Source organism: Cuculus canorus, chromosome 17 (genome assembly GCF_017976375.1).
Source record: "Cuculus canorus isolate bCucCan1 chromosome 17, bCucCan1.pri, whole genome shotgun sequence".
In the NCBI taxonomy this organism is placed as follows: Eukaryota; Metazoa; Chordata; class Aves; order Cuculiformes; family Cuculidae; genus Cuculus; species Cuculus canorus.
This window is the reverse complement of record NC_071417.1, coordinates 9508167-9534628: the sequence shown is the minus strand read 5'-3', so window position 1 is coordinate 9534628 and position 26462 is coordinate 9508167. Positions and strand designations below refer to the sequence as shown.

General features: G+C 44.9%; 2 protein-coding genes and 2 long non-coding RNA genes across 9 annotated transcripts in view; 1 reads left to right on the top strand and 3 right to left on the bottom strand.

The window, feature by feature from the left end:
* Window positions 1-5772, bottom strand: part of HECTD4 (HECT domain E3 ubiquitin protein ligase 4) — a 73968-nt gene extending 68196 nt beyond the window's left edge. For all 4 annotated transcript variants that reach the window (XM_054082583.1, XM_054082585.1, XM_054082584.1 and 1 more), the window contains exon 1: window positions 5368-5772. In XM_054082583.1, coding sequence (XP_053938558.1) covers window positions 5368-5538 — 171 coding nt within the window. In that variant the 5' untranslated portion in view covers window positions 5539-5772. The remainder of the gene's footprint in view (window positions 1-5367) is intronic.
* Window positions 5773-8181: 2409 nt separating this feature from the next.
* On the top strand, window positions 8182-23732 carry LOC128853917 (uncharacterized). Of its 3 annotated transcripts, none has more exons than XR_008452742.1 (4): window positions 8182-11862; window positions 13109-13433; window positions 14738-14848; window positions 23355-23732. It is a non-coding gene; the product is annotated as an uncharacterized LOC128853917 (long non-coding RNA). The 3 variants fall into 3 exon arrangements; XR_008452741.1 differs by lacking the exon at window positions 23355-23732 and adding an exon at window positions 19156-21249; XR_008452743.1 differs by lacking the exon at window positions 23355-23732 and adding an exon at window positions 18176-18302.
* LOC128853918 (uncharacterized) lies at window positions 17015-18306 on the bottom strand. The gene is made up of 3 exons (XR_008452744.1): window positions 18167-18306; window positions 17428-17519; window positions 17015-17287 (listed from the first exon to the last, which is right to left on the bottom strand). It is a non-coding gene; the product is annotated as an uncharacterized LOC128853918 (long non-coding RNA).
* RPL6 (ribosomal protein L6) lies at window positions 21406-25497 on the bottom strand. Its single transcript, XM_009560456.2, has 7 exons — window positions 25441-25497; window positions 24523-24771; window positions 24343-24441; window positions 23739-23882; window positions 22668-22716; window positions 22089-22273; window positions 21406-21600 (listed from the first exon to the last, which is right to left on the bottom strand). Exons 2-7 carry the CDS (start codon window positions 24769-24771, stop codon window positions 21448-21450), a joined length of 879 nt encoding a protein of 292 aa, XP_009558751.1. The 5' UTR covers window positions 25441-25497; the 3' UTR covers window positions 21406-21447.
* Window positions 25498-26462: the final 965 nt, after the last annotated feature.

The following is a 26462-nucleotide window of genomic DNA, read 5'->3' as shown; positions in this document are numbered from 1 at the left end:
AAAGTAATCGCTCATAATCATGGGGTTATCTTCCTATGCAGAATTAACTTCATTTGGTGTCAACTCTGAAAGCTATGAACACTCTGCAAGGGGAATACTGGAAGATCTGAAGTGGAAGAGGATGCAAAAGGCAGGACGAGAAGTGTTACAAGCCTGACGTACATGCCTGGATCAGCAGTTTCCAAGCTAGAGGTCGCAACCCCGAGAGGGGTCATCCACTTAGTGAAAAGTCAATTGTTTATGTTGGCATTAGGGATTTTTATCTTGACAGAGGTGAAGCTTGTAGATGGAAGTAAGGTCACAACCAGAAAGATCTGGGAAGCACTGACCTAGATAATTGCACAGAACTACTCCCTCCTTCAGCAATTGGGGGAAGTGATGAAATGTTTCTGATAGGCAGTGAGGAAAGTGGGTAAAAGTTTTAAGTTTAACAGACACCTTCAAGTCCAAATAATTTTGACAGAAAACACAAGTTAGTCACAGGATTGGCACATCCTGTTAAAATAGCACCAGACTGGAGTTCAACTTCTCCCCAGAGGGCTCGCCCAGACCATACTTGGGGGGAAGAGGAAAGGGCACCAACTTTTTTATTACAATTTTAATTTTACACTTAGATTTCACTAAAAATGCATATCTGCAGTGCAGAGCAACAGCTGTCCCGTGGCATCTCACTCTGTACAACAATAAAAGGCTTGACAAGAGTTGAACCATCAGATGAAGACAGATTCATACATAATCCAGGCAGCTACTGAGGTAGGAGCTACACTTCCAGTTTCATGTTAAAAAATACACTTAAGGAAAAGAAAAATAAATTTAAGTATTTATAACTTTTCCACATTATGTAGGAGAGCAGCAAGCCCTGATATCCAAATGTCTATTCTCTCTGTTAGGCTGTTATGTAAAACATAGGGTTAGTGAGTTAAGCGGAGTGGCACATAAGCTTGCTCTACTTTATACTGTGACTATATTGAAGACTTGTCTTTCTTCCCACTTATTTCCTTGTGGGGGAAAAAAAATAACTGAGCCTATCACCAGTTGGCTGAAAAAACCTGCTGATGCTGCAAATTTAAAACTAATGAAGATACTAGACAGAAGTCTGAAGATCAGGAAGAAGGTCTCCTCAAGTGGAAGGACTACAGCGGTAACCTATGTGGACAAAACTAAACTGCCTGGGTGAAAACGATGCTTTTTTTTCCCCCCATCAGATGGCTACATTGAGGTCTATATGAACAACCACTGTTCTGTAGTGCCCTTATTACATTACCACATCCATTTATATTGCTGGCATTCTCCTAAGCCTCAGCATGTTGAGTCCTGTGTACTGGCAGACGAAAACGACATGGCTTGAGGGACCTCTGCCTTCGGGCGTACCTCTTGCCCTGTTCCCAGGGGTTATTGTCTCTAGGAACGATGTTTCATTAGGAGGTTCTAGGAGTGCTGCAGTTTTCATTGTTCCAGAGAAGAGCAATGAAGCTGGTGAGGGGCTGGAGAAGAAGTCTTATGAGGAGCGGCTGAGAGAGCTGGGGTTGTTCAGCCTGGAGAAGAGGAGGCTGAGGGGAGACCTTATTGCTGTCTACAACTACCTGAAAGGAGGTTGTGGAGAGGAGGGAGCTGGGCTCGGCTCTTCGCTGGCCTCTTCTCCCTGGTGACAGGGGACAGGACAAAAGGGAATGGCCTCAAGCTCCGCCAGGGAAGGTTCAGGCTGGACATCAGGAAAAAATTTTTCACAGAAAGGGTCACTGGGCACTGGAACAGCTGCCCAGGGAGGGGGTTGAGTCACCTTCCCTGGGGGTGTTTAAGGGATGGGTGGATAAGGTGCTGCGGGGCATGGTTTAGGGATTCTTAGGAATGGTTGGATTTGATGATCCAGGGGGTCCTTTCCAACCTAGTGATTCTATGATTCTACGATTCTGCCACATTAAAGAACAGCTCATCCTCCGTTAAGCTGTCCCTCCTATGCAGGCATTGACATCCAGGGCAGAGACCCGACAAGATGTCACTGCAACATCTTCATCTGTTAGTCATCTAAGGTTATCTCCAAGAAGCAGAAGACTTTGCACTCTGAAAGGCATTTTTCCGGATGAAAGGTTTTAAAATAAGGGTACAAAGGCTTGCATAATTGCTAACTAATCTAGGTGTCTTTTAACTAGAAGGTTTTATTGGGAAGCCAATTCCAAGAGCAGATACTGATACTCCTAGAACAGGTTACCTTCACATGAAGGAGAACAAACACTTTTGTAACCTACCACTAAGGAAAAAAAATATATACTTACATATAAATATAATAAAAAAGTTGTATGGGAGGCAAAATAACAAAATAAGAAATATTTCCATAAGCCCTTCCTGGGCATGAGTACATGAGTACTGTAACATTTTCTCCTCTCCTTTTCTTTTTATAAATAGACAAAACCTTTTAACAGAGGGACAAAGGAAACACATCCAAACACACTGATATTATTCACTAGCTCTTTAAACAGATATTTAAACAGACCAGAATGATACTCACCCCCCCCCAAAAAAAACCCCTATTTTTTAATATGGTTTTTTAAACATAGTTTTTTAATACTATGTTTAAAAACATAGTATTTAAGGATACTATGTTTTTTTAAATTAAGCACATCATAACAGAGATCTAGTCAGGGTTGTGACCACCACTGATAAGGAACAAGGAGTGTTAAAGAAGTTTACTAATCCAAGCAGCATCTCCTACCCTTGTCCAATAACATATCCCAAGAGATTTCTATTTGGACCATCTTCAAATATATTTATTACATTGTAAATAAGAGTAGAAACAGCGTAAATGAGCTATTCCATGTATCAGTCGATTGCATGGCCACACTTCAATAAGATGCATGCACCTACTTCCACAAAATGGCTCCTCAAAGCCATTCCAACTTACCAAGGTAACCCTTTATTTAAAAAAAACAATAAAAAACCCACAGATAACAGTTGTGAACTAAATGATTTACATGTACAACACTTCAAATTTCGCTTTTCAATCCTTCCCCTCTCAATACTAAAAACTATAAACCATTTCAAAGACAAGAACTAAAAAAATAAGTCACTTCTGGTTATCAATTCTTTAATGAAAGAAATTAAAATGCTTTAATATTCTGCGACTTAAGACCATAGATCAAAAATGGGCACCAGAGCAAAAAGTCTTATTTATTTATTTATTTGTTTTAAAGTTTCATGCTGCAAGCATGCACAAAACAATCTCTGGTACAGGAAAAGTGTTGTGAATCACTGGCACTGGATTGCTGAAACTGCCATTATAAGAGTATCACCAAGGACAAGACACAGTAACAGAAATTCCATCCCTCTCCCCCAAACAACTATACAATTTCACAGACATTCCTAGCACTAACAAAACAATTCTCCAGAGCCAAAGTGTTTGTCAAATGAAGCTGTGTGTCAAGTTTCATGCTGGAACATATTTCTGTTCTAGTTTACAAGATCATAAAAATAAGGTTTGTTTTGATTTTGGAGGGTTTTTTTGTTCTGGTTTTTAAGGACATCCTTCTTAATTATGACATGACACAAACAGTGCTGTGGGAGCATGTATTTTTTGAACAGTTACTAGACTGAATGCTGTTTCTAGAACCATGGAGGGGAACTGAAATATTTTCTTGACTACAAACTGCGTTGGACTCTGATCACAAGGCAGAATAATTCCATGTTTATACACATAGAGATAAGTCACACACCTTAAAAGTCTCTCTCTTCCTGTTCATGTGATATTTGCCAACATCCATTTCACAGGAGCAGCAAATGTTCCCAACCCTGTCTCCAGTGTCACATCACACAGAAAAGAAAATGCACATTCAGCAAAAAAAACCCCCACTTTTCTTTAGATAAGGCTGTGGGAAGTTTTCACAAAACCATAAAGACTTCATGTCACAAAGTGAACAATGATGTTGTCAGAACTGCTTCCCTGGCTCATGGGTTCTTCTGAGCAACACCCCAGCCAGCAGCCAAAGCCTTACTAAAGGGTTTTGCGGCCTAAACACTCATGACCTAACACAGCGGACAGATAAAGCTCCTGCTGAACCATCCCCTCTCAGCTCACACCACTCAGCTCCTCTGACAAAGACCCTGTGTCATTGCAAGCCACACTGCTGGAGAAGAGGGCGGGGTGAAAGAGGAGAAGGGAGGAACACAGGAGGAAGAAAAAAATGCAGTCTACAAAACAGATGCAACCTACAATCCGTGACATTCAGCCCTTCAATGCCTTCTCCTAAGATAAAGCAGCTGTACCATCTGCCTGCAGCCAAAGCCACCAGCAGTTTTGAGAAGGTAAAAAGCTGGAATGCAAATGTCAGCTGCCCTCGTGGCTCTTTTATAATGATCACTGTCAACAGCCTCAATACAACACCCAGACACCCCAGCACCTTAAGCATCTTGCTGTACGGCTAATTAATTACAAACCAATTCAAAGTAATAGGAAAAAGATACAGAAATATAAATAAAAATAAACGAGCCAAAGGCCACACAGAACTACATGAGTGTGGCTTGGATTTCCTAATCCTACTGATTCAAAGCAAGAAGGAAGCACCAACACCTTATCCTCCATCATCATTAGTGTCTCACCACCCCCTGCCCAGCCCCACAGCCATCATAATTTGTAATAAATTAGACTGACATAAAACAAGTAAACTGCCCCAGTACTGGTTGGCTCCATACTCCAAATCTTCTGGAGTGGATGAAGATAGCATCCCCATCTTCATCCTTGTCCTTGTCATCCTCATCACAGGCCCCACCACCACTCTTCCCACCTTTCCCAAGGGCATCCCCATCCTCATCCTCATCCTCCTCCACTCTCTCCCATCTCCTGCAGGCATCCTCATCTTCATCCTCCTTCTCACTGCAGGCCCCACAGCCACTCTCCCCCTTCTCCCAAGAACATCCTTATCCCCATTTGCACCCTCATCCTCCTCTTCCTCCTTGCCGCAGGTCCCACTGCCACTCTACACCTCTCCCCAGGGCATCTTCATCCTCCCCTGCTCTCCCCTGTCTTCAGAGAGCATCTTCATTCTCATCTTCATCCTCCTCCACTCTCCCCCACCTCTGGAGAGCATCCTCATCTTCATCCTCACCGTCATCCTCCTCAACCTCCTTGGTCAGGCCCCACGGCCACTCTCCCTCTCCTCCCGAGGGCATCCTCATCCTCATTCTCCTCCACTCTCCCTCATTTCCAGACAGCATCCTCATCTTCATCTTCACGCGTGAGGCCCCACGGTCACTCTCCCCCTTCTCCTGATGGCATTCTCATCCTCATCTTCATCCTCCTCGTGTCAGGCCCCACGGCCACTCTCCCCCTCCTCTCGAGGGCATCCTCATCCTCCCCGGCCCGCCGTCCCTGCTCACCTCCAGCTCGGTGTCGCCGGGCTCCGCCACCCCGATGATCTCGCTGGGCAGCTCGGCCAGGTCGGTGACGCGGATCAGCCCGTCGTGCAGGAAGATGGTCTCCTCCTTCACCGACAGCCACTGCGACGAGTCGCTGGCCGCCGCCGCCGCGGCTCCCGCCGGGGACCCCATGGCGAGGCGGCCGGGGGGGCCTCGCGGCGCGGGGGCGAAGCGGCCGCCGCTACCGCCCCATGGCGGGGGCAGTGCGCGGGGGGACGGCTCCCCCGGGGGACCGGGCGGCCGGAGCGCGGCGGGGAGCGGCGAGGAGCGGCGGGCTGCCACCGCGGCGCCGGGGGAACGGGAAGCGCCGGGAGCCGCCGTGGCGGGGCCGCCGCGTCCCGCAGCCGCCGCCTCACGCGCGCGAGTGACAGCGCGACGCCATCTTGGGGGCTGGGGCGCTCCCGGCGTGCACCGCGCGCGAACAAAGCCACCGCCCCCCCCGCCGCGACGACGGGCCGCGCCTCCGCCGCTACCCCCAGTGCGAGGCCACGCCCCCTCAGAGCTAGGCCACGCCCTTCAGCACGAGGACCCGCCCCTCAACATAAGACCACGCCTCTCAGTGTGAGGTCACGCCCACAATGCCCACATCACGAGGCCACGCCCCACAACACCTCTTCTCTGGAGGCCACTTCCCGCCGCCTGGAGAAGATAAGGCTCTTAGGAATCCTTATAGTGATCTTCCAATACCTGAAGGGGCTACAGGAAAGCTGGGGAGGGGCTGTTTACAAAGGCTTGTGGTGATAGGATGAGGGGCAATGGGTATAAAGTGGAGAGGGGCAGATTCAGACTAGACGGAAGAATTTCTTCATGATGGGAGTGGTGAGGCCTTGGAACAGGTTGTTCAGGGAAGTTGTGGCTGCCCCATCCCTGGAGGTGTTCAAGGCCAGGATGGATGGGGGTTTGAGCAGCCTGAGCCAGTGGGAGGTGTCCCTGCCTGTCACAGGGGGGTTAGAACTGGATGACCTTTAAGGTCTCTTTGAACCTAAACTACTCTACGATTCTATGATTAATGCATAGTACCAAATGTGCTGTGTTGTTGGAGGAAAAGCATATTCAAAGCTGTAAGATAATGAGATCTATTGCCAATGCTCTATGTCCTATTAAACGTGTTTGGGAAGATACTTTTTTTCCCCTCTAATGGAGTGCCGTTCAACTCAGAACTCACACAAAACATCTTTGTCTCGCCGGCTGAGCAGCATGAGCAATCATACGACTGCATAGTTTGTCTTTGAGGCCAGCTCAGACAACGTGGGGTTCAGGTTGGTTCGTATGAGCAGCTGCTCACAGAGCTGTGCAACAGCTCAGTTTGCTGTATTTGGTACGGTATCCCTGCCACTTGTGTTTTGGAGAGTAGAAGAGTCTCCAGGCTTGGTTTTATCATAGAAATAAATATTATTTGCTTCTGCAATAGAGACTGTAGGTTTTTTTTAACATGTTAGTGTCAAAGGTTTTTGTGAGTGAGAGCCCATTTGTGAGCATCTGTTATTCCTCGTCAAGACATAACATAGAGAACAATGGCTGTGGATGGACATATCCATAGATATGAAATCCACCCTGATCCTCCCGCAGGAGCCCTGCTAGTGCTCAGAAGAGAGGCGGTGCTGAGATTGGAAGACTTTATGGCAGGTGGGATGTGGCAGCTGAGTTCTGGCAGTTGAGATAAGCTGCACTCCCAAGGTCTCCTTGGAGGAACGCGGAAGCTGCTGAGGTTAGATTAGTCACAATATTTCATTGCAAAATAGTGGTGTTATTGTTTTGTTACTGGAGTAGGAGTTTTACATTGTTTTCATTCATTCACACAAGACAGGAATAGAGGAAGAGAAACGCACACTGTGTATACATTTTAGTGGGAGTTACACTGAAAATAATTCTGTCTTTAGATTTTGTAATACAAATAGAACACGGTGCTGGTTGAGAATCTTCCACAAAATCAATACCAATAGCAGAGCTGAGAGTGAAATCGGATGTTTGCTTCAGGATTTGCTTCCTTCATGCCAGGAAGGCTTCTCAACAGAAAGGATTTGCAGTGTTTTCTAGAGGTGGCTGAATATTGGGTGTATCTGTTGTTCTCCAAAGGACTGTTTCATAGACTGGGTAACTCCCAGGTGGAAAATTCTTTGTCTCCAGCCCTGACATGCTCTTTCCAGGGCTTTCTGGACTGCTTTCTCCCAGAGGAATATGGTTGTCACAGTAGCTCCCAGATGGAGAATCAGGGGTTGATAGAGCTGTCAATTCAATCCACTAATTGCTTCGAAATACAAACCAAAGCCTTGTGTTTGGACAAGGAACTGACTCAGAGCTGGCAGAGAGGGCTGTGTGTGACTCTGGATGCATTCATACCAGGCTGAGCACGGGAGGAGGTGTGGGGCTAAATTATATACTGGCCAGAGGCCACACTTTGTCATTTGGCTGGGGGTTGGTGAACAATTTCTCATAGCGAGGATCCTGATACATCTGGTTTTGTGTGGCACGTAACCTGAGCTGCCCCTGAGTGAAAAGCAGGGCACTTAACTCTGAATTGGAGATTGTGCAGCCGTTTTAGCAATCCCTTTTATCGGTACTTGTGTGAAGACATCCCAAGCTGAACAGAGGGGATGTTTACCATTTTATAGTTATTTATTTGCTTACTTGGAGCTCTTCTGAATTGTATCGATTGGACAATTCAAAGTTAAAAATCAGTTATTGAATTAACATAATGTCATAAAACTCAGAAATGTGTTCTGTTCCATCTCAGTGCAGGTAAATAAAATAATTATTAGTAGGATATTAGTAAGATTTGCTAAGTTATTTTAGGTGCCTGCCATTCAGGATTTAACAGTATGTTGTACAATGTATAAGCTTACATAGTGTGGAATGCTGACATAGCTTTCTGTGTGAAATTTTCAATATTAGGGCCATGTAATGTATTCAGCAAACATAATGCAGTTTGTCTGGCATCTGCTGCAGAACATGTTGCATAATATAATGAAAAAAATATTATTTTTGTTGTGCATGTCACCAGAAAGTGTCAGCCACTGCAGCTTCAGTGTAGTGTTCAGAGGTGTTCTGCAATGACTACAAAGAAGCCTTGTACTACATTATGGGAGATGGTACGGCTTTAAAACCAGACTAGAATAACTTTGTGATACAAATCATCAAGTTGGAGAAATAAACTGCTTAACTTGTAAATAGGTTTGTACAGACAATCAGTGTTACACTATGATTAGCTCTGAGCAGGTGGGTCAGGAGTCTCCAGCTGGATGGCTGCTGCTGGGGCTGTGGTCGCGCCTGCGTGGTCGCCTTCTCGAAGGTCGAATCCTCTACATGTGGCTGCATTCTCAAATAAGCTTCCAGGTGTGTGGGTCCTCGGTGTTGCAGCTGAGCGGGCCCTGGGCTCCTCTGGACACTGTGGTTACAGAGATTTGGCTGAAGATGCTTGCGGTTCACGGGCAAAAATTCAGCCCTGTGAGCTGAAAATTCATCATTCTTCCACAAGAATGTCTATTTGCCTATTATATAATGGAATGCAAAGGAATACTCTCTTGCCCTCTGGTTTAATTTTCTGTTAACAGCTGTAACGTACAGGGGAAATTCTTTTCATCCTTAGGCTTCGTTGTATACCTTCCTGTTAATTAAGAAATGGCAGCCTCAGGTTTAATGACCATTGTGGCACTAAGGAGTGTGTGAAACAGATGAAAATGTTGCTATTTTCATGTCTGCAATAACCAGATTTCCATATCCTGAATCCCGGCTCCTCTGCCTAGTATATGTTATTTAGAGAGCCCAAATGCCATCACTAATAAGGCCACTATGCAAGGAATACTGGCATTTCTTGGCACAATAACTGTGATTAAAAATACAGTTTCTTCAGTTTTCTCCAGGCAAAACTGAGAAAAGACTGTTGTGGTAAAATTCAGTATTTGACAGAGGAGAAAGAGCAAACTAGGCAGTGAAATAAAATAATTTTCAAACCCTAGGAATGTATTTTAATTGCAAAGGAAGAATATTCACATTTTTCTCGTTTTGATCCATTAGCAATAATCTCCGAAGAAGGCTCTGACTGATAGCAAGGTTGGCTTGAGGAAGGAAAAGCAAATGAAAAGAGATTTTTATTAAATTTAATAAGGACGAATTTATCACAGGAAACATGAGTATGAATCAGCTACCTCACAAAGGTAGCCTTAGTAAATCAGATAGGAAACAAATGTAAATTACAGAATTATAATAAAAATGCTGGAATGTTTTCTTAGAGGCAACATAATCCAGTTCTGTGACCCAAGCTGTAACTTCACTGCTTGTGATACATCCTTCTCTGTCTAGAGTGATGGAGACTGCACCTGCCAACTCTTCAGTTGCTGGATTGTCATCACACTTAATGAGTTTCCTAATGCTTAATTGAACTTGTGTTGCTGTAACTTAAGCCTTTTCATTTTTTCAGCTTTTGTAGGCACAGAGAACAATTTGTTTCCTTTCTTTCCTGCGTAGTCTTTGTCATGTGTGAAGGTTGTGACCACAATTCTTCTCCATCCTCTCTGCACTAAATAACCCCCTTCCTTCCAAGCCTTCTCCATGGGCCACGTACTCTGGAAGTCTGATCATTCTTCTGTTCTTCTGGGTTTCCTCCACATCTCTTGAGCTGCTGGTAGTTTTGATGAAGTCTTACCAGGGGGAAGTGGTTTGGGCAGATTCCTGTGTGTTCTGTGCAAGGCTCATGTTAAGTGCCTCGGCATCGTAGTTGCTTTCTCTGCAGCTGTATGATATTGTTGACTCACAGTGGGCTTGTAAATGAAATGACAACTTATGCTTAAATTCTGTTTGTGGTATTTCACATGCCGAAACAAAGACAGCTGGCATTTAGTGTTACTCTCGGTAATCTCGTGTCTCATTTTCTTATTCAAGCATTTAACACAAGTTGCCTTTTACAGAGGGAAGTATTTAAATGCTGCCCATAATGAGGAAGAGCAGTTGGGAGCTGAACAGATCCCTTAGTAGTTGTCCTGAATTTCTGAATCTGTAATGTCTCAGAAGACTCATTATTAATATCCAAAAATAGGTAGGTTTTAAATACATCTATTCGGTGCTGTTTTAAAATTCAATCTCCCTGAAAACTGGTGCAGTAAAACGAGGGGAAAAATAAGAAAAAAAAAAGACTGCTACAATATTCTGTTCAGTACTGTAAAAATATAAATGTACCAAGGTGGATCTCTGTAATTCAAACAAATTATTACAAGGTCCACTTTATGAAGTGTTTCTCAGGGTTTGTAATGTTAATTTGACAAGATCCCTAATAGCCTGGTGGAGATGTGAGGTTTTTAAGATTAGTTCTCAAGAATGAGTTATGAAAATGTTAGGGGTTTTGATCAATGTATGCTGCAATATCTGCTGTGTTTTCTTCATCTTGTAAAAGAGAGGAGAAGTGCTTGGTAATTCCATTATAATGCTGAAAGTGCTCAGCATGGAGAGGAGGTTGACAAACACAAATCCAAAATACATCTTTCATTGGAAGTACCCCTACTGTCCTATCTACTGTATATCCTACATTAAGTTTTATTGAAAACTCTTGGAAAGAAAACATTACACAATTCCTCTTATCTTTTAAGAAATGCTTTGAGTTTTTATATTTGTATTTCAATAATGTTCTATCATTTCCCAAGTATCGATTGAAATATTAAACCTGCAAATCTCCATATTTGAGAACTATTCACTGATAACAAGAATTCCAGTTACTCACAGAACATACACACTTTTGTTTTTCTTCTAGGAGCATGGCTTTGTTACTCATAGATGTCCTTCATTCCAAGGTAGACATTGAAAATGTGTGTTATTTTGCTATTTTGTGTTAGAAGACCTCAGCTTTAATTTTATTAAAATCAGCATAGATGCCACTTGGAGTCATAGAATCATAGAATAGTTTGGGTTGGAAGGGAACTTAAAGATCATCCAGTTCCAACCTCCCTGTGATGGGCAGAGACATCACAGCCCTCTGTGGTAATCTAAAATCTCTGATAGTTAAAAAATGAGAAGGAATGAGTTAAACATGTTAAAGCCCTCTCATCTTTAAATCCAACACATTTTCCTCCTCTACACTATGTATGAACACAACTGCTTTTCTTCACGTTTGTATTTTAAGGGGAATTACAAGTTAAACTCATCCTTGGTGCATGGTACAGAAAACGAGATGCATCAACCCCTGGATCAAGATTCTGTCCCTGTGCACGAGCAGGGAAACAGGATGGCAGCTCCCTGCCCACGACTCCCACGGGAGCTGGGTGTGGTGATCTGCCGGGGTTTGTGTCTGATTCATTAGACTCCCTGAAATGTTCATTCAGCGCTGATGGAAGCCTGTTGTCAAACCTGCCATCAGGCTTCCCGGGAGAGGATAAGAATGTTCACATCACCAAAGCCTGATGGAAATGTGAAGCATGGGGACAGCAGCTGCGTCGTGAGGCAGGGAATCATCCTACCTGGAACTTGCAGGTGCTAAGAAGGGGAAGAGCTCCATGTCACTGGGTCACCAATGCTGTGCTGCGTGAAATCTGCCCTGGTTAACTAGCAAGCAGGTTAACTGCCCGTGGTTAACTAGCCAGTGGGTTAACTGGCTGGCTAGCTTCCTGGTGGGGGGTTGACATATCCTCCATCCCTGGAAGCTGCTGCTTTGCTGAGCCATGGGATGGAGAGGAGCGAGACGAAGGTCTGGTGGCCACTCCACATCAGCTGGCCACATCAAAGCCCATGTGTGCAGCAAGGATGGGTGGGAGAGAATGAGCTAGTCTCGCCACTCAAATGCCTGTCAGGATGACCAAACTGGCCCCTGGTCACCCCTTCCCGCATATCAGTGCAGGTGGTGCAGAGTTACACCCTAGCCACAGAACAAGGAATCAGAGGTCATCCTGAAAACAGAAGTATTAATAAGATTCATGAATAGAAATCCTGAGTTTCCCTAATTCTGACAGACTGTGGACAGTTGTCACCCTTCTTTTTATCTTTCTTTTAACTTTACCATTGCCAACAACACCTCACTGAACTGAACTGGTAACTGGAGGCAAATAGAATTATAGTATCATAGAATAGTTTGCTTTGGAAGGGACCTCAAAGATCATCTAGTTCCAACCCCTCTGCCCTGGGCAGGGACATCCCACTAGACCAGGCTGCCCAAATGAAAGGTCAGAAGAAGGGACAGGCAGGCTGCTGTGCTCACATCCTTCATTTGCTAGTCGAAAGATAGGTTTTGCATGAACTATAGAGGTTAGGTTAGGAATTAACTACTGTGAGTATTCTCTAACTTACATAAATATTCCATCACATCTCTTTGTCTCATGTAAATATTTACATCAGGCTCCAGCATTTTCTGCTACAGCAATAATCAGCCTTAATTTGTTACAGAGAACACTTCAGGAGTAAAATAAATTATAAGTTTTCATGGCTATTTAGAGTACCAGAAAGTCAAACTATCTAGGAAAACTTGTAAATATTAGGCTAGTTTACTTTCATTCATGTATCTCTGTCTAAATACATCATAAGGTAAGGTTAGAACTCTTTTGACATGGAGAGTTTATAATACATATAATAAATATAGTAAAAATATATGAACAGGTAAGTGGGTGGAAAGCAGGGATTATGACAACTGGCAAGAGTTTGTCTATGCTATTTACTTTTTATTACTTCTAATTTTGTAGCAGCCGTAAACTTTGTTCAAACAAAATCTTACTGTGATGTTTTTCAGGCACAGAACAGAACTGCTCAAAAGCTAAATATGAAGCACCACCTGGATAGCTGCATTTGGAACTCATCACAGAGCTTCAAGAAGCCCATGGATGGGCTGGAGAACATCTTGATGAGGGCAATCAGGTGTCTGGAAAACCCAGCCTATGAGGATGGCTGGAAAGGATTCAGCGTGTTCAGTCTAGAGCAGAGAAGGCGGAGAGGAGACCTGATGACAGATGGGCAAAAGGCTGAAGCAGGAAGAGAAAAACAATGCTGCTGTTGACAGGACAAAAAGTCATGGGCTTAAACTGCAGCTGGGGAGCATCAGGAAACATCTTCCATTGGTACAGTGTGTTCAGCAGGAGAAAGGATTGCCTTCTGAGGCAGTGGGGGCTCTGTTGGTGGAGGGCTTTGGCAATGCGCTAGGCAAGTATCTGGTGGGCTTGACGGGGACTTGGCTGACCTCGTGGTGCAGGATTAGATGGTTTTCATACTCCATTTGCTATTTTTTATATTCTGTTGAAAGTATACCATACTCGTAGCAGGGAGGAAGCAGAAGGGCATGTGGAAAGGAAAAAGATGAAAAAAAGCAAGATGGAGAGATGGAAGGAATGATAGAGGAATGACTCAAAAGTGGCAAGAAGAAGAATGGTGCCAGCTTGTTTCCATGTTTTGTAGGTGTCATCTAGATTGAAAGGCAGCTCTTTATTACAAACAGCAAGAGCTGGGTCTTCACACAAAGTTTTAGAAAAAGGGATGCCCACCCTGACACAAAAACGTCTTCAGTCGCCCGTGCCGAGTTAGCAATATTGGGAATAAACCACACAACTCATTACCTGTTACTCACCCAAAAATAACTTGTCTTACAGAAGCACATCTCTAAGTACGGATAACTGGCGAGGGTGTTATAAAAGAAATAATAGCCACCAAGGGTTTGAAACAACAGGACACCAAAGCAAAGAGTCACTGCAGGCTTTTAAATGAGAATTTTAAATGAGGTGGCTTTTGAACTTTTATTATCTTTGTCTTTTACTTGAAATTCACAAATCCATTCCAAGATCCTGCAAAGGTTTAATTAGCAGGTTTGCACAGGCATTGCAGTGCTAACTACCCATGTTCCTAAGAAAAGGAAGTCAGGTCAGTGAATCTCTGGTCTGAGAAAATGCTATAGTGTGTTCTGATTTTCTCCTCAGTCGTGACAGACTCGCAAAACAAACTTTAAATTGAAAGCCACTAATTGAGAACTGAACTCATGCAGCGCAAATTGGAATGGCTTTTCCTCTGGGGAGAACAATTTTGCTCTCTGTGTGGTGGTGTTTTGCAGCTATAAGTGCCCACATCTCCAAAGGTGCTCTTCCCATCATGCCTACCTCCCCTTCCTTTCTTTCTTGAAGCACTTCTGTTCCAGTATCTCTTTCCTATAATTTCCAGGCAATAATCTACTTTTCAAGGAAAAGTAAGATCTAGTATGCAAAGAAGTCACAGCGAGTGAACAAACTGATGGGATAGAAATGTGAGCGAAACAAACAAGAAAGGATAGAGATACCTGCTGTGCTTTTGTTAGTGAAGAGATGTTGCTGTTCGCGTGAGAGGTGCAGTCTTCCTATGCTCACTATGGCTCATCTCTTTTTCTCTCTGTTCCTTACAGCCAGATGGCACAGACCAGTAAAGGCCAAATAACTCACCATTCCACAAATCTATGATGGACTGGCCCCCAGATGAAGTCAGGACGATTGAAAACTTTTCCATGCTGCTACAGGTAGGACAATTTTTTCACTTGTAATATTGTAGAGTTTGTGCAATGTCAAGTGCTAACAAAATCCTGGTTTTGACAGGTAGAAGCCAGTCTTTTCTGGAATTGTATTATAAACCCTTGACTTTGTGCTTAACAACATAGCAGTGTTTCTTTATAAAGAATCATAGAATCATGGAATCATAGAATAGTTTGGGTTGGAAGGGACCTTAAAGATGATCCAGTTCCACCCCCTGCTGTGGGCAGGGACACCTCCCACTGGAGCAGGCTGTCCAAGGTCCATCCATCCTGGCCTGGAACACCTCCAGGGATGGGGCAGCCACAAATTCCCTTGGCAACCCGTTCCAGTGCTTCACCACTCCCATCGTGAAGAAATTCCTCCTTGTGTCTAGCCTAAATCTGTCCCTCTCCAGTTTATACCCGTTGCCCCTCGTCCTATCACCACAAGCCTTTGTAAACAGTCCCTCCCCAGCTTTCTTGTAGCCCCCTGAGGTACTGGAAGGTCACTCCAAGTTCTCCTCTGAGCCTTATCTTCTCCAGGCTGAACAACCCAACTCTCTCAGCCTGAACATCATCACAAGTAGCCTACAGCTAAACCATGAAGAACAGTTAATTGCCCTTCAACTAAAATAACTCCATGAGCAATCAGTCAATGGAAGAACTGAGAGCAGCGCTGTGTGTCAGTCACCCAAAGCCAGCTGGCTATTGGCAGGACCACACCAGCATCCCTGCCTTCACTAGATTATTGCTTCACAAACAGCATCAGTCCAGCCTTTCACATGCAATATAGAGATCACATTATGTGTATTGGGCTCATTCTTCTATGTTGTTGTCATGTGGCTCTTGATTGTGAGCGATAAACACATAAAAAGCCATTTCTTAGGCTTGATTATCCATTCTCCCCAGGCTTGGTGTGGGGGCCAATTGAATTACATGCAAAATTGCAGCTCAGGGTGACAGGATCGAAGAATGACAGACATTCTAATGAATATTCCTATAAATCCCTAGGAGACAGCTGCACTGACTGGCTCATGCTGGGACACCCTTCTCAGGTACTTGTGAAATCAGCTGTTATTTCTAGTAAGCCCAAGCCAAGTAATTTGTGATGTTATTCGTATTATTTTCATTTTTTTTCATTTGAGCAGTTTGAAAATTAATGAGTAGCCTGCATTAGGAGACAGTTACATGATGATGCTAGACACTGCCTTGATGAAGAACTGTTTATTTACAAAGCACAAATAAGTCCTTTTTCGTAGGCTGTTGGATTAAGTAAACCGCAGATTTTTATGCACAGTGCTTTGACCAAAGCCAGTTTTTTGACAAAGAAATAAAGCACTGTTAAAGTTTTCTCTTGCATCAGCAGTCTCAAAATGCAGTTTGCCTTTTTCTCCCTTTTGTGTCCCCAGTATGTGCACGTGTGGGGTTTTTTTCTCTCACACAAGCACAAAGCTCCAGATTTCAAATGGCCTTTATGCAGTTTCTGTGTCAGTCCAGAGGGAAGCCATGTGGATAATGTGCAATGTACAGGAGCTTTGCCATGTGCCTCTCATTGGAGCAATAGTGGCATCAAAAGAAGCGTGGCCAGCAGGTCAAGGGAGGGGATTCTGCCCCTCTATTCCTTTCTTGTGAGACCTCATCTGGAATACTGCGTCCAGTTCTGGAATCCTTAACATAAGAAGGAGATGGAGCTTTTGAAATGGGTCCAGAGGAGGCTACAAAGATGATCCGAGGGCTGGAGCACCTCCCATACGAGGACGGGCTGAGAGAGTTGGGGTTGTTCAGTCTGGAGAAGATAAGGCTCAGAGGAGAGTTTAGAGTGACCTTCCAGTAACTGCAAGGAGCTACAGGAAAGCTGGGGAGGGACAGTTTACAAAGGCTTGTGGGGATAGGATGAGGGGCAACGGGTATAAACTGGAGAGGGGCAGATTTAGGCTAGACACAAGGAGGAATTTCTTCATGATGGGAGTGGTGAGGCACTGGAACAGGTTGTTCAGGGAAGTTGTGGCTGCCCCATCCCTGGAGGTGTTCAAGGCCAGGATGGATGGGGCTTGGGCAGCCTGAGCCAGTGGGAGGTGTCCCTGTCCGTTACAGGAGGTTAGAACTGGATCATTTTTAAGGTCCCTTCCAACCCAAACTATTCTATTGCTGGCTGTGTCTACAGTCTATCACATAAAGTCATTTCCACTGAGAAAGATAAACATTAAAATAATGGGGAAAAAAGGATAAAAGAAGCAAAAAAAGGCAGTCAGCTGACAAAAATGGGGTTTGACTCTTCATATGTGACCTGTGACCAGGACAACAATGACAGAAGAAAGTGTAGTGGAGCTTACATGACTCTCACGTGTAGTTCTGGATCTCTCAGACTAAGCTGTCCTTGTGTCCGTCTTGTGACATGATTAAGTGGTAGGAACTCTGATATTTGTAGATGGGGATGCTGCTTAATCCCTGAAACAGCACAGGAAAGTGGTGTGACCTCTTATCCCAGCGGAGCTTAAAGAGACCTCAGTAACGCAGCCTTCACGGTGAGCCAGGGACAGGGCAGAGCTTTGCTGTCCAGTTTCAAGCTGAGCAGGGTAATCACTTACCTGGAGTTTTAAGCCCAGTTTTCTAACTGTAAAAACCAGTTTTGATCTTAAAAAACAGTTGAGTATAATGATAGACCAGGAAGCCCTCTTCACTGAAAGAGAAGAAACAAAAGGTACTGGAATAAGAATAGAGAATAAGAATGAGATGAGAGTCAGCATTACTGGAATAAGAATGAGATGAGAGTCAGCATTTGGAGCAGAGTAGAAGAGTTACCTAGCATTTGCTACAGGAAGGCTGCCTAGCCCAGCTCCTCCCTGTGAATGATGGCTCAGCTGATCTCTCCTACATTTTCAATGAAGCTAAAGCAGAGCTTCTTCCAGATGGTGAAGGCAAAGAAGCTGTCCCTAAACTCTACTTATTCTCTTCTGAGCTTGTGGCGAGATCCAGAATGACTTTTTGGGGCAGTGGGGCTGGCTGTTCCAGTGCCACCATGAGGAACTGTGAGGAGAGGAAGGGCAGGGATCAGGCAGATCATGTGTGTGGGGGAAAGGTTCAGCTGCCCCTGAGTGCCAAGGTGCATCCCATGGGTATCCTATAGTAGCTGAACTGAGCAGCTGATCACTGGACAGCCAGGCAGTCAGTATGTTTTCTTCAATATCTGCCTGAAATGGTCTGTGTGATAGTCCCATTTCCTTTCACATTCCAGCCATAGCGCCTTCTCTTAAAGTTAAAACTGTGTCATGCCTGAAATGCCAAAGGTAATGTTCACCACAAGCCTGGCACTGAAAAGTATTTTACCTGCCTCAGTTTCTCCCAAAGGTCCTGGTCCCTGAAGCAAAGCTGGTGTCTGTGTCCCTGACCGAGCTGGCCGACACAGCGGCTGGGACTGAGCCTTTCTGGGCTGGGCTGAATCCACCGAGTCATTTCACAGAGGCAGCTCATAGGTAAAAAAAGGTGCCTGTAGATAATAAAGCATTGCATCTATTACCAATTCCCCTAGAAAGCCAACATCCTTCTCTCTTTCCTCTCGAAAGGATGCTTTATTATAATTACATGTCACTTTATTAGGCAGCTGAAGCAAAGAGCACATTTGTTGCTAATGAAGTGCTGCTGTGGCTGAGGCTGTCACTATTTTTGGACCCATGCATCTCCAGCACTTTTGATTGGGTGACTGAGGCTTTGGATGTCTCTGGCTTCTTCTGTGGGGGATGCTGAGTGAAAAGCAATGACTCAGCTAGCCAGGGCTGCAGAACTGTTTACATGCTCAGAATGAGAAAAGCTGCGGGACAGCGAGAACGCACACAAAAGCTCTTTATGTGGTGCAAGTATTTTTCAGGTAGTGGACAGTATTATCTAGATTGAAAAATCCTTCACAATATTCACTTTGTTTCCATGCTGGTTAACTGTACAGTCCTCGTTTTACCTCTTTTCCACCTCCCACCCCAGAGTATTTCAGGAAGAAGCCAGGTTTCACATTAGTGCAGGAAAATATTCGAGAGGTTAAGAGCGAGACGAATCACAGCTGTCCCCTGGCTGCCTTTGCTTATGAAAGATGAGGGTTTTGCCGTCTCCATTTTCTGCAGCAAAGCCTGAGAAGCTGCTCAGTGCTCTGAAGGCACAATTTAGTGCTAACGTGTGATTAGCAGGTAGCTCCCCCAGAAGCAGGAGGCCTGGTCCCACACCCTTTGCGCCAGCACCAACGTTCATCCGGTCCCACAGTGACTCAGTCCAGAGATCCAAACCAGCATGGATATATTGATTCCTCCCTCCCTCTCCCTACCTTGCAGGGCTGTGTTACTGGTCACCACCCAGTCAGAGAAGTGACAGGACTGGGATGAGGGAAGCAATGGCAGCACGTGAGACTGTTTCTCCTTACCAAGACCTATTAAGACATCTGAATTGTTACCAAATCACTTCCTGACAGCACACGCGGAGACAAAGCCTCCCCTTTCAGTAAACAGAGTTAATGATTCAAGTATCGTCTCATGCCCTCTGATACACAAATGAGGAACGTGTCAGAGTAACCAATAATTATAGGAAACACTGATTGTTATCTGAACACCTAGTTATTCCCAGACTGGCTTGTGGGGCTGTTTGTGACTACAACTTCCCCATTCTCAGAGAGCAGGAATGACGGAAGCACCAGTTCCTCTCAAGCGATCTCTTAGACCACAACAGTGTGATCGAATCTGTTTGCAGACTTCAGGATGCCACATGCTGCTGCAAACTATTCTGATCAAGAGGTCTGCTTGCTGGTTTTGGACTTTTCCCATTTAAGCTTTCCCAGGTACAATTTTTACTTCAAGTGAGCTTACTAAGCATATTGGGTTAAGATGTTTCTTCAGTAGCATCAGTAAACTGATCTTAGTACCAGCAGCAAGAGGCGTGCAACACTTCAGTGTCTTTTTAGAGTTGATTTATGTAAACAGGCCAGTTCCACCACTGCAGTAAAATCCCACATGAACTTGAAAAGCCTCTGATTGTACCCATTATTGACGAAACCACAGACAACAGGAGATGTAACTCATCACAGACAGAGTTCTGACGACAAGGAAAAGTAAAGAACACCTTCCTGGAGCACCACAGAGCAGAACAGGGCACAGGACATGAGATGTGCACCCAGCCAGTTCTGCGTTTGGACACAGCTTGCTCACTGGCTCCCTCTGCTGAGCCACACTCATTAAATATATTAATTATCAACTGGGAGATGGTGGAAGAGTAACCAGTGCTACTAACTTCCATACTCTGTAGCCCAAGCCAGCAGTAGTGACAAAGATGACCACAGCCCCTTGGTGCCAGTCCGCTAAGCCAGGCATCCTGCAGGTAGATCGAGCTTTTCATTGGCTCCAGAGCACTTAAAGCCTGATTCCTCTGTCCCATTAAATGTGGTGAGAACATGACACATAGGCTTCCACTTCAGCGAGGGCTTCATTACTCCCTTTTCATGAAAACTCTCTATTCCCTGTCAAGTTTGACCCCACCAGCTCCTTTCAGCTAAGAATTAATAGGCAAACAGATGGTGTGGTTACATAAACCTCATTTCCTGCATAACTCTGGCGAAGAAGGAGCGCAAGCTTGCCAGGTTTGTTAGCATGTACATCCTCGATTCTCTAAGAGCAGAACTACGACCCAAGCATCCTCTTCCAGATATCTGGTAACTGACCTCAGAGATAGAAAACACACAGCATCAACTTTCTCAACTCACTTTCTTCCAGTTTCTGAGCTAGGAAAAATAGTTGAGGCTCTGGAAGTCTCCCAGGATAGAAAAATACTCAAAAAAACACCTTCTGGTTTTTAACGCATTTCAGAGCCTACAGAATTAAGAATTATACTTTTGGTTTTTCATCTATGCAGGTGACGTTCGTCCGAACTTGAAGTATTCTGTGCCACAGTGATAAACAATGAATGGGAAAAAAATATGGGACTTGAGAAGGGACCTACATTCTAAATTTTGTTATCGTGCCAGGGATTAGTTACCCTGCAAAACTCTATAGAATATTCCATGTTTCCACTGCAAAATGGAAGACATAGGTCCTGAAATGCCTCTAAAAACTTGCTATATTTGCTGAGGTATATGTAGTGATGATGGATAAAAGCTGTAGACAAGCTTTAAAATGCTAATGAGTTACCCAGCAGCAGTTTTTTGTAAAGAACCAGGTCTTGGCAAAAAGATACCTTGAAGCGTTGGTCTCGGCAGGAAGGGTGCAGAGGAACGAACCAGCTGGGTGTTTATTCTGTGATGGGTTATCAATCCAGTGTGTACATCCTCTTTCCCTCCCCAAAAAAATCTGCTTGATTTTTTTCCCTCCCAACTCATTTTTAGTTCAGAAAGTTGAAATTCAAGTGCTAATTCCTTTAAGGTTATATTAAATAGGGGAAAAAACGCAAACCAACCCACCCCCCTCCTGAAACTTCGTTATCTCACAGTCCCTCATAATTTCAGGCCACAAGCAGTTTCCCCAGCATTTAATTAACAGGCACTGCAAGATTTGTGCAACACATTCTATTACAGATTGCAATGAAGACACCAGAAATCCTTGCTTTTTTCCCCCTTCAAATTTAATGTGGTGCTTTCAAAGTTAGAACACCAATTTGTGAGGATAGACTCCATTTGAGAGACAGAAAGTAGAACGCAGGTACCCACGGAGCTGAGGCACCTTCTTGATTCGAGCAAGGATCTGTGAATCCACTGCCTTCTGGTCTTTCTTGCGTTGCTCCGTTATCTCATATTTCTAGAAAGGACAAAGAACAACGTTAAAATCCTGCAATGACCGTAGACTCTTCTACAGAGATGAGAAAATTCAGGGCAAAACCCAAATCCTGGCATTTTCAAAATATCTTTTCTCCATTCATTCTAAATATGGGTGAGGTGGTAGGAGACCGGAGGTGGCAGAGAGCTCTGAAGCCACCATTTGGCTTACACTGCAGATATCGGAGCCAGGAGAAGGCTGTCGGCAGTACGGAAACAGTAAAGGTGTTTCTCAGTCGAAAAAAGACATTTAACTGGAATAATCCTTACTGCTGCTGTAAGGCAGACACAGGAGAGAATCCCCAAATTTAAGTCGTTTATCTCAGCACTGCTGTATTAATTGACTTTAATGGCACCGCCACACTTTGAGGACCACTGTCAATTGTCCGTTTGTTTCATGGTATTTCCCCCTCTCCAGCCTGGCTTTATATAACAAGGGCATTCAAAAGAATGAACAATCATGTTCCTTACTTCTTTTTCAGTATCAAAGATCTCGCCTTCCTGATGCTTGGGTTTACGCAGCCTCTTCTTCTTAAAGTAGGAATCGGTGAGATGCTTGGGAATTTTCACCCCAGAGATATTAACCTTTGTAGATGTAGCAATAACGAATTTCTGATGGGCCCTACGCAGAGGGACACGGTTGACAACCAAGGGTCCTAAAGGCAGAAGACAGACAGAAAAGAACAAAGTTAGCACTCCTGGCACTGCTTTTAAGTTCAATCGTCACAGTGTAGGATAAGACTGGTTTCTTTAGAGAAAAGGTCAAACATGAACAATCAAAGCAGTCCTTCCCCACAGACTCTAGAAAAGCCAAAAACTGCTTCTTCATCTCTTCCAGGCAGGGAGAGAGTGAAGCTTTATCTCAAACCTCTGCCTCCCTGGAAAGTCACAAAATATGATGTTAGTTACATGCACACACAATGCACAAAAACAATGCACATGCAGACCTGTAGCACTACTGACCCCCCACGACAAACCTGAACTTCAACCCAACCCAGCTACCCCTACCTCCCCCAAACAAAATAAATCCATCACACTGAAGGTTTTTACCTGTAACAAGCAGAAGGCCAGTATCAAGTTGCTTCAAGAAGACGACACGCTGAAAAGACATGAGAAGTAACATTAATCCTCAGGTTCCAGCACTCAAATACTGCAACAGAACCCAGACCTTGCCCACAAACAGTCTGGGTTACTGGTATGTGCACTGACAAAGCATCTGGGTATGGGCGCAACGGTGTGATTTGAGAAGTGACCACCACACAGCCAGGCCACAGGCCACCAACATTTCTCAAAGCACAGCTTTGCCAGTGCTACCACATTTACAATAGATCACGACTTTCTGTCTGCTTCACCATTCAAGGCTTGAATTAATTGGCTGAGCAAAGCAAATTAATATGTTTTTTAATCTTTGCCTATTTTAGAAGAATGTGAGGCAGCCACCCCGTCACCCAAATTCTTCGTACCATTTAAAGGCAAGAACCAGCTGAAAACCAGGAGGGCACCACAACACATCATAGTCAGAGCCATTCCTCAGTGGCATTTTGTTCTTTCTGGTCAAGTCTTCCCTCCCTGAACATTACTTTAAGTAATGCAACATCAAAGCCGAAGAACGCAAAAAAATAAAGGGTGTCATCATAAATAAAGGGTAAACATCATTAGGATGAAGAACACAACTTAATATAACAAACATTATCTTGATAGATTAAGAATGAAAATGTATTGCTTCCTTTCCAACAGGCAATCTAAGACAAAGCTTCTTCCTCACTGCAGCAGTAACAGGAGCAGGCACTGGGTCTGCCCCTCTGCAGAGCAAAGTCAGCACGACACAAATCGAAACACTTTCTGCACTCCCATAAGACTCCCTAATTTTGCCCAAAACACCAGACAAGCCTGTTTTACTTCCAGCTCTGTGTAGAGGAACAGTAGTTTCTGATTCCCCCAGAGACAGGACAAGAGAGAGCATCCAGACAGAATTAATAACAAAGCAGATTCACGTGGTGTGGTTGAGCAGTGTCCAGCGACATCAACTGGCGAATTCAGGATCAAACAGCGTCAGCACAGAAATGCTGCAAAGCCACTGTGAGAGTCCATGTGGGGAAGAGCACAGGAAGTTCTGATTACCTTGCCTCTGTGACGACCGGTCAGAAGGATCAGAACAGTTCCTGGAGTAATAGAAGCCCGCAGTCTCCTCTTGTGCTGGCAAAAGGGCTTTTTGCCGTGACTCAAAAGCTTGCGAGGAACATCTTCAGTTGGGTAGTATCTGGGCTAGAATGACAGAAGCAAAATGCTGTACCATCTTGTATTCCACAAGACAGAAAGCTTTCACTCATTTAGATTCTTCCTTTTGTAAGAGATACTGTTTCCCTAAATATGACCTTCCCAAAAGATTTTGTTCTGCTGCAACCAGCCCTTCAGGAACACACCAAGTATTGTCTGTACAATTATGGAACAACAGAAGTCGAGACCAACTGTGTTTCTGAGCACGCTTCCAGCTCAGCACAGTAATACCAATGGCAGAGGGTCCTTCGCTCTTGCCTACTCCCCATTCTCTAAACTACCAGCATCTCCCCTAAGATGGACAACTGTCTCTCAAGAAGACTGCCCACAGTTCGATGCACATGGCATGGGCTCAGGCTGCAATGCTGCCCTGGCCAAGAAATGCATCATCTAAATCAAAAGTTAAAAAACAACCTTACACTGCAACTGCCCAAGCTCTTTTTCTTACCATTTTGCGGATTTTAACTACACGGCTGCCTCCATTCTTGTCTCCACCAACTGGCTTGGTGATAGTTGCACGTGGTTTTTCTTTTTTTTTCCTTTCTATCTGAAAATGAATATAGGAAATGTCAAACCAAAGTCACCGTGAAAAACATGACTATTTTAAACACAGTAGTTACTCTCCTACCTTTGTTTCCGGAGCAGTGTACTTGCGCTTGTACATCGCCTTTCTGGCATACATAGCCGACCGGGAATATCTCCCGATACCCTGGGCCAGGACAGGATTACGACTGGCATGATGCTTCTTAACCCTCTTTTTCTTGTCACCTTCCTTCTGGCCTGCCTTCTGCTGAGCTGGTGGTTTCTCACTTGTCTTTTTTTTGGCCGTCTTCTTCTCACCTGGCTTTTTCCCAGCGGCGGCCTTCTCGCCCGCCATCTGCGGATTCAAATAAAACAGAAACGATGACTTATTATAAGGTGTGCAGAGGAGCGTCTAAGCCACAGAAAATACGTGACGGAATCGGAACGTGCTGCTTTACATCACTCTCGTAGCCGTCAGCCACCTCATACGACCACAGCAAATCAAGACAGTCACAAGCCACCCTGCTGCCCATCCGTCACACAAAACGCTCCTCTACGCCAGGCAAAACGGCTGCAAGTCCAGGGAATGCATTCAAACCTTCCCCGGCAGGAAGACCATTAAATGCACGCGGATACCAAGGCCGCAGCCGCCTTTCTGGCCCCGGGGTGGTGGCGGCTGCCCTGGGCGCGGGCCCCCTGTTGGGCCCCGTCACATCGTGGGGCTGCGCTGCCCCTCCCGGGGCTCTCCCTCAGCCCTGCGGCGCCTCCAACTCCCGCCCGGCCGAGCCCGGCTCCCGCTTCGCGGCCCGGGAGGCTGCGGCCCTGCCAGTTGCGGCTCAGGCCGGCGCGACCAGCGGCGCCTGCACCTCCCGCTCCGCCCCATATCGGCCCCCGGGCCTCCTCGCCATTTCCCCGAGGGCACGAGGCCGGGCCGGTGAGCCCCGCGTAGCCCCGCGAGGGCGGATGGCGGTGGATGACGCCCGCCGCGTCACAGCACTGCCCAAGACCTCTCCGCCATTCTTACCTTCCGGGGAGGGAAAGGGACCTACATCCGGGTACCGGCGGCCTAAAGAGAGCGCGGCGTCTGGCGTCACCGCGCCGCGGCAGAGCATGCTGGGACTTGTAGTCCAGGAGAGGGAGGTGGGCCACACCGTGCACCCTGCGGGCCCGGGGGACACCGAAAATGCCGGGAAATAAAGTCTCCAAGGCTCGTTTTGGAGTTTTAGAAAGCAAGTAGCCTTTATCAGGCCACGAGGCAGTGGTCTCCATCGGTCCTGAGCAGCGAGACAAAGAGCTGGGGGCAGAATCTATTTCCCACTCACTGAGCCTGTGTAAATTCTCCTAGAAATCTTACACATATTCTGTTACTTTCCACCTTATGCGCGTGCTGTTACTTCCCAAGGACTCGTTTTAATGTTGTTATCAACTTCACAATAGTCAAAACTCTTGCTAGTTTGGAGCTTTGGCTCCAGCTCCGCCTGACTTTGCATTCGAGACAGGGAAAGGCTGCAAACAGAGAGGATTAGAGAAAAAAACACCTCTGTTCAGCACAAATCACACTGAGCACAAGATGTTATCATCTTCATAGAATGAACAGGGCCTGGGAAAACACTGTCTGAAAGAAAACATGCAATAAAATAACACGCTCTCAGGGGGACATTCTGTCTAACTTTCAAAAAAAAACCCCAATTACTTCAATGAAACTTTAGCTTAAATCAAAAATATTCCACTTTTTGTAATAGCAACTACTTCTTGTATCACAAAATACTGAAGAAGCAGAAGTGCGTTATCCATGCTGTCAGAGAAACACTAACTTCAAAAAAATACAGTTGCTTGGATGAAAACTTTACTTTAGCTTAAACAAAAAAAAACTCCACTTCTTTTTGTACAAGCAAAGACTTCTTGTATCATAAAGCAGAGAAGCAAAAGCACATTGTTAATGGTGTCAGTGGGACATACTAACATTTGAAATATGCAATTACTTGGATGAAAACTTAACTTTAGCTTAAATAAAAAATATTACACTTTTTGTACTAGCAATGACTT

Excerpts from the sequence above, each read along its gene's own strand:
- RPL6 (XM_009560456.2), bottom strand. The coding sequence starts at position 24,771 with ATGGCGGGCGAGAAGGCCGCCGCTGGGAAAAAGCCAGGTGAGAAGAAG. Across the intron at positions 24,442-24,522 it reads ACACTGCTCCGGAAACAAAG|ATAGAAAGGAAAAAAAAAGA; the intron begins GTAGGAGAGTAA and ends ATTCATTTTCAG. Across the intron at positions 22,717-23,738 it reads CCGGTCGTCACAGAGGCAAG|CGTGTCGTCTTCTTGAAGCA; the intron begins GTAATCAGAACT and ends ATGTCTTTTCAG.